This window comes from Penaeus vannamei, chromosome 9 (assembly GCF_042767895.1).
Source record: "Penaeus vannamei isolate JL-2024 chromosome 9, ASM4276789v1, whole genome shotgun sequence".
Classification (NCBI taxonomy): Eukaryota; Metazoa; Arthropoda; class Malacostraca; order Decapoda; family Penaeidae; genus Penaeus; species Penaeus vannamei.
This window is the reverse complement of record NC_091557.1, coordinates 5,869,638-5,880,991: the sequence shown is the minus strand read 5'-3', so window position 1 is coordinate 5,880,991 and position 11,354 is coordinate 5,869,638. Positions and strand designations below refer to the sequence as shown.

At 35.3% G+C, this 11,354-nt stretch overlaps 1 protein-coding gene across 1 annotated transcript; it reads right to left on the bottom strand.

The window, feature by feature from the left end:
• Positions 1-821: 821 nt before the first annotated feature.
• LOC113823545 (glutaryl-CoA dehydrogenase, mitochondrial) lies at positions 822-10,952 on the bottom strand. The gene is made up of 10 exons (XM_027376212.2): positions 10,695-10,952; positions 8,311-8,337; positions 7,929-8,063; positions 6,861-7,002; positions 5,963-6,054; positions 4,186-4,315; positions 3,542-3,758; positions 2,939-3,168; positions 1,831-1,991; positions 822-1,612 (listed from the first exon to the last, which is right to left on the bottom strand). Exons 1-10 carry the CDS (start codon positions 10,798-10,800, stop codon positions 1,542-1,544), a joined length of 1,311 nt encoding a protein of 436 aa, XP_027232013.2. The 5' UTR covers positions 10,801-10,952; the 3' UTR covers positions 822-1,541.
• Between the last annotated feature and the right edge of the window lie 402 nt (positions 10,953-11,354).

Genomic DNA, 11,354 nt, shown 5'->3' with positions numbered 1-11,354 from the left:
TGTTAAGACGTCAAAGGTTGTGGAGCACTGCCCAGTATGGTAATGAAAAGAGTTAAGAAGGAAAAGCAAACAGATTATGAAGGCTGTTCAGGACTAACACAAAGCCAGCCATACATACTTTCTGCATGGCTCTTAACACCTTAGGAAGTGGACAGAAGGGGATGAAGAAGAGAAGGATGGGGAAAGATGGAAAGGAAAAGACCATGTAAAATCAGTAGAGGAAAGGACTGAGGTCCAAGGTAGGAGTGATCCAGTACATTGGGCCTCAGTCTCCACCTCCTAAGCCCTCCTACAACAATGAGCAAAGGATTGGGAAGGATTTTATCCATAGGAACAGAAAGCAACTCAGCCAACACATAGGAACACATAGTACTCCCTTCTCAAAACAAGCTATTTCTTTGTATAGCTTGGCTAATTGAGGAGTGGTCAACAAATTTCTTAAGTAAAACCTTAGCTCATATTGCTATCATTTTTCTTGTAAAAGGTTGATATTGAACAGATATTCAGTTTATTCCTTAATAAAATTACATGCAATCAATGCATTTCAGCTTCAGCAATACAACAAAATATGAGTTATAAATTTTCAATACATTCTGACCCTCCTTTCCTTCTCCTACAATCTACATTACTTTTCCTGTGGTTCGATATGTCCATATATGGGTCAGATGGTAATAAAGGAAGTTACAATTTATTTGCCTAAACAATTCTTTTCCTTTACAGCTATATAGTAACTGAAATAACACGCATCAGGACTGAGTGTGACAGAAACATCTCCATACCATAATTCTTCATTTCATTTCAGGGTAGAGAAAAAGTCAAAGTATATGAAATTCATATATTCAAATCTATATTTCTTTAGTGATAAACAAAGGTTGACACACGTATTGAGTATGATATTCATGGAAGCACTCATTCTACCATGCAATATCCTTCACAAAGATAACATACAGAAGGATAATCTATAAAAGTCCCTATCAATACATTTTTTGAAAAGCTGCAACAGAGACATTACCTAATACAAAAATAATCTGAAGATAAACTCCCTCTCATACATTATATATGTGTAAAAAAAAAAAGAACAGTAATAATGAAAATATGGATAAAATCATGCATAGCACTCAATTACAGGTCTAGGCCTGTATATATTTTTGTGAGATTCATGATTCTTGTCAATTCAATTAATAGAAAAGTAACAAATTTAATAATCAATAATGCTGATGTTTTATCTTATAAACAGACAACCTTTTCATACTATTCTCATCTACGATATAGCATGACAGGGTTAGAATAACTAACCAAGTTATTTCTGTAAAATGCCAAAATTGCAAACTTGAGTTTCAGAGCTCTAATGCTGCTCCTTGAATAAATCTTATTTACATTAAAATTAAAATAACATCTATCTTATATGTTCTACACTCCCTTAGAAGACAATAAAAATGAGGGAACATTAATTTCACAATCTATACCTTGTGCATTTTCAATGAAAAAATATAGACTATACCCCAGATAGGCACCGTGATTATTGTGAAAACCCTACAATTCTATTTTCCACTGAAGGCTTGCAGTCCAGTGATGGCACGGCCGAGGATGAGAGCGTGAATGTCGTGTGTCCCTGTAATGCCATGAGAAAAAAAAAAATTAAATCAAGAGACATTCTCATGACAAGAAGGCTTTTCTGACAAAGAAACTCTTTATACCTTAGGCTACATCAAAATTAAAGATCTAAACTCTATACAGCACTTTCCCTACATAGTATATTTAAAGATCAAAGTTTCATATTCCAAGTTTCCATACAGAGCTTATCAAACACCAACATCCACTGTATCTCACCTTCATATGTGTTCACAGCTTCGAGATTCATTACATGGCGGATAATATGATATTCATCAGAGATGCCATTGCCACCGAGCATGTCTCTGGTCTGACGCGCAATATCAAGGGCCTTTCCGCAAGAGTTCCTCTTCAGCAAACTGATCATCTCTGGGGTAGCCCTGAAAGATAAGTAAGCAATAGTAAATTGGGAACTTAATGCATAGCCTAAAAATCACAATTCTTGTAAGTGTTCAAAATAAAGCATGTGGTTTATGTTAACAGATCTAGGGACAAATTATTAGAAAAAATCATCTAATGTTAATATGAAAATGAGCACAATAAGTGTTGTGATGGATGAAAAAGGCTTAACTTGAATACAAAAAAAAAAAAAAAAAAAAAAAAAAAAAAAAAAAAAGAAAAAAAAAAAAAAAAAAAAAAAAAAAAAGTGAGAACTCTTAACACTGAAATAAATATACTGTGGTAGTCTGAGTGAGTGCATTGGCTTGTGAGGGACAGGTGAATGATTATTAAACAGGAATTTTGAAAGGAGGACAATAAATCTACAATACAAAAGATGACTTTCATGGTATTTAGTCAATACACTTTATGACTAGACATAGTAAACTCCCAATTGACAAAGGACTAAAAATAAGCTTCATTTATGCTTTTCATGAAACATTTTTTCTCTGAAATGATGCTGCATATCACATCTATTCTGTTCAGCATAAAAAAACAAAAACATCTAACCCCTTTCATGAAATTGACTGAATATTTGACAAAGATGATAAAACTTTTGATATCCTTCAAATAATTCACATCTCCAAAGCAATAACTTCCAAGCTTAGTTCTTGTTCAGCATTTATTCTATGGTGATAAATCCGTATATAGATGCAATACAGTTCTCTAGGAGTACTAAGTATCAGTAAAAAAAACTGTCATAAAATTTCTTCACATGTACTTTCAATTCTGTCCTAATACTAAATGCCCTGAGTGAACCATCTATGGAACAGAACACAGTTAGATGAAAAGGGACAAGGGAGGAGGGAAGATATGGACAAGGAGAATAAAGATAAAGTAAAAAAAGGAAAACAACAAAAAGGTTAAGAGAAAAGGCTCCTTCACTCACTTTCCTTCGTCCTTGAGACGGCCAACCTGCAGACACCCTTGCAAGCCCAGAGAGATCTCGGTCAGTGCATCAGCCATCTTCTTCTGAATCAACTGGTTGTTTGCAAGTGGCCGTCCAAACTGCTTTCGGTCTAGGGTGTATTGCCGCGCAGCATCCAAGCAGAACTCCGCAGCTCCAAGGGCACCCCAAGCGATGCCATAACGTGCATTGTTGAGGCAGCTGAATGGACCCTGGAGAAGGATTTATTTGTTTACAGGTCTATTTTCATTTTCATTTTTTGTTTATTCAGTTTACCTTCATTCATCTTTCTTAGAATAACAATATATGCAGAAAAAAAGGAGAAACACAGCTAGTTCTTCCTGTCAGAACTAAGAAAAAAGGAAGAAAGAAAAGAAAAAAAGAATAGTAAAGGCAAGAAAGAAGAGAGAAAGAAAAAAAAGAAGAAAAACAAGAGAAAACAACAAAGAAGAAGGAAAAACCATATAAACATAGGACCTACATATATATATATATATATATATATATATATATATATATATATATATATATATATATATATATATATATATATATATATATAAAAATCAAGATTCACTCCCTAACCTTCAGTCCTTTAACTCCAGGCAGCATGTTCTCTTCGGGAACCACCACATCATCCATCAGGATCATGCCCGTGTGGGAGGCACGGAGCGAGAACTTCCCCTGGATCTTGGGGCAGGTGAGGCCGGCCATTCCCTTCTCCAAGATGAATCCGCGAATGTGGCCGTCTTCGCACTTGGCCCAAACCACGGCGATGTCAGCGATGGGGGAGTTGGTGATCCTGTGGGTGTTTTTGAAGAGGAGGAGAAGGAGGGGGGGGGGGGGATATTGTTAAATATATTGGTGAATATGGTAGACTAAAATGAGTAATATAACAACATGATGTTCTTTAATCTGTTCTGGTAAAATGTGGTGCCTATCTGAAGCAGTATAAGACAACAGAACAAAAATCAGAGAGAGATGAGATACATAAATATTTTTAAAAATTCTTTTTTTTTTATAAGCAATGGGTCATACTATTTTCTTTTAAACTTTAAACGTTCAATTCAGTTTGTTTTTACATAAAATGTGTATTTTGTGCAATGTAGAAGACCACATGCAAAGGTAAATAAAATATAAAACTAGTAACAAAAACTTGCAAAAATATTTTCCTTATCTTCATGAAATTCAAAAGGCAGACACACAGATACACATTACTTTACACTTACCATGTTTTCGAGCCATTCAGAATGTAGACTTTGTCCGAGGGAACGTATTTTGCTCGTGTCTCCATACCAGCTGGATCGCTGCCATGGTTGGGCTCAGTCAGTCCAAAGCAACCAACGATTTCTCCTCTGGCTGTAAAGTATATTAGGCTTTAGGGGACCTACTACTACTTAAATTTCATTGTCTCTTACTCGCTTTTAAATAAAGTGACACACTATGTAAATAAAAGACGATTACCCCACACAAAGAAATGAAGTATAGTGCATTTCCTAGCACTAATCTCTGACATTAGAACATCACTAATAATTTCAATATTAATGTTAATTTTAAACCTCTAAGGAATTTGTCACTCAGTCATAAGTAACAACCAAAAAGTAGATAATTTGGATAGTCTAGAAACACGTGCAAAATTGTCCCTATGCCTGTATATTTAACGCAATGCCAAAGGGAAAATGTTGCATTCATCTTAGTATTGTTTTGTCAAATGTTTCTGTACACAGATGGCTCTGCCAGTGCTTAACCACAGACGAGTCAATTAGTAAATCTTGTGACCTTAACTTTCCATGAAACAGTGGGAAAACGGTTTTATTTTTGTTAAACACGTTATAATCACTATATTGTTATTGATATTACTAACAGCAGTATTAAGTACAAGATAATATTATCGAAAATCAAGGAAAAGGATAAACTGGTAAGAGAGGTATTTCTTGTAATGTGGAGCTATCTTTGTGTAAAAACAATTACTAAATTAAACACACAGTGGCATGTACGCATAAGCCATCCCCGACTGAAAGTGGTTAACAAACATGCAAATGTAATTACATACTTCCCTTACAGGCCTTGACAACCACTAGTGTCATAATCATTCTTTTTAAAATGGAAATAACCCATCAGTAAATTATCATGGAGCAGATAAAGAATACCGATAAGTGAAAGCAAATAAATATAACACAACACAAAAGAGAGAGAAAAAGGCAGAAGAAACCACACCAAAATTCCTATTAGTAAGTGAAAAGAAAGAAGAAAATGTGAATGAAAAACCCTTAAAATTAATTTACAAGCACTGATCTGTCAATATAAATGATGAAGTAAACTTAATAAAAAAAGGAAAAAAGTATAATGAGCTCAAAAATACATTCAACACAAATACCTAAATAAACATATAAATAACATAAATAAAAAGAAAGAAAAGGAAAAAAGAAAAAAAAAGAAAGAAAAACAGTATATACATACACATATACATATATATAAATGCAAATGACAAATGTCCTAACATGACAATAACAAACCACTGCCACCTAGTAATTGCACAGTCCACTGTAGATTTGTTCTGTGACTGTTATTATAATCAAAAGGCTCTACAAACATTTAGTCACCTAGGCATCACTTAGTAAGCCTACCTGACCTCACCTGATATTCACATTCCTAGAATTTTAAATGTTTTCTAGTATAATTAACATCACTACTGTTATATTATCATCATTATTAATAATAATAATAATAATAATAATATTAACACTGGGGTTTCTAAATTATCATCTATAAAAATATCAAAAAGAAAAATGATGAAAAAAAAAATAAATATATAAATAAGTAAAAGGTTAATCACATACAACACGTCACTGATTCCTTGGTGACTAAGCTCTTGTGGGGCCATCTTCTTGTGTAAGCACAATCAGTTTAACCAAAATAAAAAAATTACACAAAATAAACACATACAACCTATCCCCATAAAAAGACGCCTAAATTCCATCTACCTAAGAAGCATAAAATCCTTACCGAGCCTGGGGAGGTATTTTAATCTCTGCTCCTCTGTGCCAAAGTCCCAGATGGGATACATGACAAGGGACGACTGCACGGACATTGCTGACCTGCAATGATATTTCTGATAACCGATTCTGAACAAATAAATACTGAAATGATGGTCTTTCACAACCGGAAATGAAGCGGTTTGCGGTGTAAGGAGATTGTGATGTGGGAGAATGTACCGGTTTAGGGCTGTGCTATCTATCTCTTCTGGTCTTTGATATGAATTAGTTGAGAATGAATATGTCTTTGGATGTGGGAAATGAAATTCCTTTTCGATTATCAAAACTTTGGAAACTATATGCATTTTCACTAGAAGAGAAAACCAGATGACCATGCTGTTGCAGTTCTTCATAATCATGTAAAAGACATTGATAAAACAAATTGTGGAGCAAGATGCAGTAACTGTAATACTATTTCATAAATCATAACATTCAAGGCATTCAACCCTAAAACATATTGCAAAATAATTGAGAAAAATATGTATCCTGGTTCTCTTAAACTTATCAAAGAATCAATCATAATTCTTAATATAATGGTAAGAACAGCAATATACTCCTTTCCCCTATATGAATACAGAGCATCTTTCAAACTCTGCTAACTTTCACAAATTCAAGAAGAAGAAGGAGATGAAATAGGAAAAACAGGGCAAATCAAAGAGAAAATTGAAGCAGAAATAAGGACAGGAGTGGAAAAACAACTACAAAAAAACAGACAGATGATGATAATAACAATAACACCAACAACAATTACCAATAGGCTTACACTACTGATAACATTACTGCTACTAACCAATTATACCAATAATGATAACAGAAGAAGAAGAAGAAGAAGAAGAAGAACATCAATAACAAAATAATAAGAAACTCACCTATAGGCAGAGTCGACTCTCTCCACCTCGCGTGCAATGAGACCATAAGCGACGGACGAAACACCAGGACACCCATAGCCGTGGATAGTGGGTCCGAGCACACCCATGTCTCCCATTTCACTCATGATCTCTCTGTCGAAGGCTGTGCAAGAGAGTTTAACAATTTACCAAACAGGGTTATTGATGTCTCTAAAGAAACTGACAGAATAAGAAAAATGGGAAAAGATGAAATGAGGAGGAAGAGGAGGAGGAAGAAGAAAGAAGGAAGAAGAAGAAAACAGGATTTGTATACTCTAACTGATGCATTAACATCATGGTTGGCCTCAGCTTAATGGGCAGGAAATTGTGATTAATCCACACGATCATCTATAACATCTAACTGAATGATAAACTATGAATAATGACTTTCTAAAAAATACATATTCTACATTCTTACCTCAAAACAACAACATATAAAATAGCATCTTCACATAACTACAGCAAAAACAACTAGAGTCTTAAACTTCACATTTCATAATAATACAAGTTCAAAGACAGAATGAAATGAAAAAGGAATAACCAAGAGTGAGAGTGTGAGACAAAGGAATACCGAGAAAAGACAGTGACATAACAGAGTAAGAACAGTACAAGAATAATGTAAAAAGAATAAGTGACATGCAGGGAAAGACTGAGAGAGAGAATGTACTAGAAATAAAAAAAGGAAGATGAGATTTAAGTGCACGAAGGAGAAAGAGGAGAGAGAGTGAAAGTGAGAAAGATTGAGAGTGAAAGAAAGAGAACTGAGAGAGAGAGAAATGAAGTGAAAAACAGAGAAAGATGTAGAGAGACAGAGTGAAAGAAAGAAAATTGAGAGAGAGAAATGAAATAGAAAAAGAAAGAGCGGAAGAGACAGTGAAAGGAGAAAGGAAAAGAGGGAGAGGGAGTGATAAAGAAAAGTGGGCAGAGATGGAGAATGAGAGAGAGAAAAAAAGTGTGTTTAGAAAAGATGAAGAAGGGTGAGAGTGAGATGAAAAAAAATGAGAAAGAGAATAAATAGGAGACTGAAAACGAGAGAAAGAGAAAACTTACTTTCATTTCTGTTGGCTAGGATGATTCTCGGCATAAGTTTTTCCTGGCAGTACGCATAGAAGGCATCTCTAATCATAATCTCATCCTCGGTCAGCTGGCTCTCCAGGTTCAAGGCATCCCGCCAATCGAATTTGGCTGAAAATGTAAGAGAGATTACAAAACAGTGAAAAGAGAGAGAGAGAGAGAGAGAGAGAGAGAGAGAGAGAGAGAGAGAGAGAGAGAGAGAGAGAGAGAGAGAGAGAGAGAGAGAGAGAGAGAGAGAGAGAGAGAGAGAGAGAGAGAGAAATATCTTTATATACACTCATTTATATTTTTGCACTTACTTCATCTTAAGCAATATAACATATTTTATAGAATAAGTAAAAACAAAACGAAAATTCACCTTTTGGTGCTGAAGATTTTTCCGAAGCTAAGAGTTAATGTTAAGGAGTCTTCTTTGATAAACCTAATGTAATCTCTATTTTACTCATACCAAAGTCCTTAGACATAAATAATACACAAATCTCTTCAATAGTTTGAGAGGCAAACAAAAGTCTATATAAAGTGATGAAATCATATCTGATAGAAAGTCAGTGAGATAACACACTAACATTATCACATGTAAAATCAGCAAGGCTTTCTAATCAGTTGAAATGAGCCAAAATGAGAGACAGTGACAACGCAAAAGCTATTTTCAGTCCATCAACTTAAGATAACCATCTTGACAAGTGAATTCCCTGCAACTAATTACAGACTTTTCATAATATCCAATAATAGTATAATTCCCATACCTAAATAGGAAATATCACTGCTTTTACCAAAAATAAAACTTAACAATAGATAATAATATAAATAAGATAATAATATAAATAATCATTTACAATATAACAAATGATAATTTTGGTATTGCTGGATCCCTCTCACTGTCTAGTTTCCAAATATACTGAAATTATTGCACAGAAACCAACCCCCCACCACAGTCTTGGCCCCGACAGCAGATGAGGGCATGCAAGCTACCTGAGAAATAGCTGGGCAAAATGTAAATGATGTACACAGAATCAGTCACTAAATTGTTTAATGCAGGTAGCTGTGCCTCCTGCCCCCCCATGGTGATGGAGAGGTTGCAGGGGGTACAGCCCCCTGTATTAAACAATATGGTGACTGATTCTGTGTATATCATTAACATTTTACCCTGAAATCTCTCTGGAAGCTTTCATCCCCCCCCCCCCCCCCCATGCTATTGGGGCCAAGAATGTGGGGGTTGTTAACTCATGGCCTTACCGAGGCCTGCCTTATATACTCTGCTTTGTACTCTGTTATTACATTTATTCATAAGACAATGATTATTCAGACCTTTAGAGAAACATTTCATCATTGTTGCCCTCTCTGCCACTGGACTCAATTAATTCTCCACACCCATTTTTAATACAAAATTCATAAAGTTAGTAACATCTTAAAGAAAATATACAAAGCAGATAATTACTGTAAAATTGTATTCTTGACTGTTAAACAAACCTTAAACTGTAGAGGGTAATCCTACGGAAAAGTTGTGTGTCACTATTATAAACAGATTTAGTACTGATGGAGTACTTATGATGTCTGCTCTCCAGATATAGAAATAAAAAAAATTTCTTGACTATTCCACACTATATGTTCCTTCTTATAAGAGGGTTCAATCAATGTTCTGAAAGCTGGTAGAGCATCCCCACATGGCTGTCATGACACTGACACAGCTTCCTTAAGAAATTACTACAGCCTATGTAATGCCAGCGCTCCTACAAAAGTAAGCAAACCTCCACCATATATTTTCTGGCAAGAATGAGCCTAGCTTTATTGACAATGCATTAGGAGGGAAATTTTCAAGTTCTGTCTTACAAGAATTTATGTGGTGGAGGTTTAATAGTTTTGTTGACATGGAGATTATGGCATCTGCCTAATGTCATATCACTCTTACTCCCATACTGTAGCTATGTTTTATTTCCCCTGACTAGAAATACCATATCTGAAAGCACACATGAAATACAGTCCAAAAATACTAGTTATGTTGGTATTGATGTAGTGCAACTTTCTCTTGAAAGAATTATCCTACACATTCTTGGCCCCAATAGCAGGAGGGGGAGGGCATGAAATAATTTTTAAAATGGGTCAACTTTCTTGCTATGAATGCAATAAGCTAGGGCATATGGAAGATGATGACAAAAAGTTGCTGTCATTGGTACAAGAACAAATCTGCTGGTACGAATGGTAATACTACACACAAAGGTGAAAGATAGCTGAAAGTGCTGCTCGCGGCCAGTCTATTCAGTGCTCCCATGTTTCAGTTCTATCTTGCTGTGCATACCGAGATAAAGACAATATTTCCTCTCCTAGAACTGTGAGTGGAATAGATTTTGTTGAATAAATCTTCTTGTTGAGTTGGGAAATTAGTCTTGGGCTCTGAGGCAATTGCACGTCCAATAACTTTGTTATTTTTGAGTTACCATGGAAGTACGTAGAAGATCAGTTTCTTATAATCACTTTCTCTATTGTTTGCATATATCATTTTTCGTCTAAAGGGCTGCCAGAAAATTGACTTGTACCTTAGTCTTTGGTATGTCCTTACAGAAAAAAATTGCAGAGAAATGTACTATTCAACGTGCACATCATTCTTCCAACCCCTTAGCCTAGCCCCCGCCCTCTCTCCCAGAAAAAAATGCATTCAAACCCCTAAAACCAATTATGTAAAACACCCTGTCCCGCAGCACCCCCACAGGATATCCCAAGACGCCAGAAATACTGAAAGGATACTCGTTGCATGGGGCTGAGGCGCTGCAACAGAGCTCTGGGCCCTAGACAAGAGCTGAGGCGATGATCTCAGGTACAGAGAGCGGAGGAGAGTTCTTGTTGCTGCCATATTTACTGATTTTGAACCTTCACAACCCGCTTTAACTCGTTGTTCTTTCCAACTGCACTGTCGTCTCGCCTGGCCCCTACGGCGTAGTTTAATTTGGTCGAGATCGGTGCCAGACTCCTTTCTGTTACACAACAGCCTCAGCTGATTGAGAGCCGTGTATTTTAGGAACGTGTATGTGAATTATAGGATTAAAATAATAAGTATAACAAGAATTCATATATCATTTGTTCTTTTTAATAAAATATGTAGTATCATGTATCTATAGAAAATTTAAAAAATATTTTTTTGCATATTATGTCTCTACATAATTCATTGTAGACTTTATCATTTACCACCTATCTCCCGCACACTTTGTACATCTTTCAAAAATATTATTACGCTTAACTACATCATGTATATTACTCATTATAGGTTCAATAGGAAAGAAAATTGAACAGATTAACAAGTTTTATTATATCCTACTATAATCTGTTTTAGGGGAATCAAAATGATAAGATATGTTTCTTTTATAGATCACACAAAAGTGTACAACCCTTTCCTCCATTCAGGGCAAG

What these genes read in the sequence shown, in the direction of transcription:
- LOC113823545 (XM_027376212.2), bottom strand. Translation starts at nt 10,800, where the DNA reads ATGGCAGCAACAAGAACTCTCCTCCGCTCTCTGTACCTGAGATCATCG. An exon ending in AGAGTCGACTCTGCCTATAG is followed by an intron (nt 6,055 to 6,860) that starts GTGAGTTTCTTA and finishes ATATCATTGCAG; the next exon opens with GTCAGCAATGTCCGTGCAGT. An exon ending in CGTCTCAAGGACGAAGGAAA is followed by an intron (nt 1,992 to 2,938) that starts GTGAGTGAAGGA and finishes CTTATCTTTCAG; the next exon opens with GGCTACCCCAGAGATGATCA.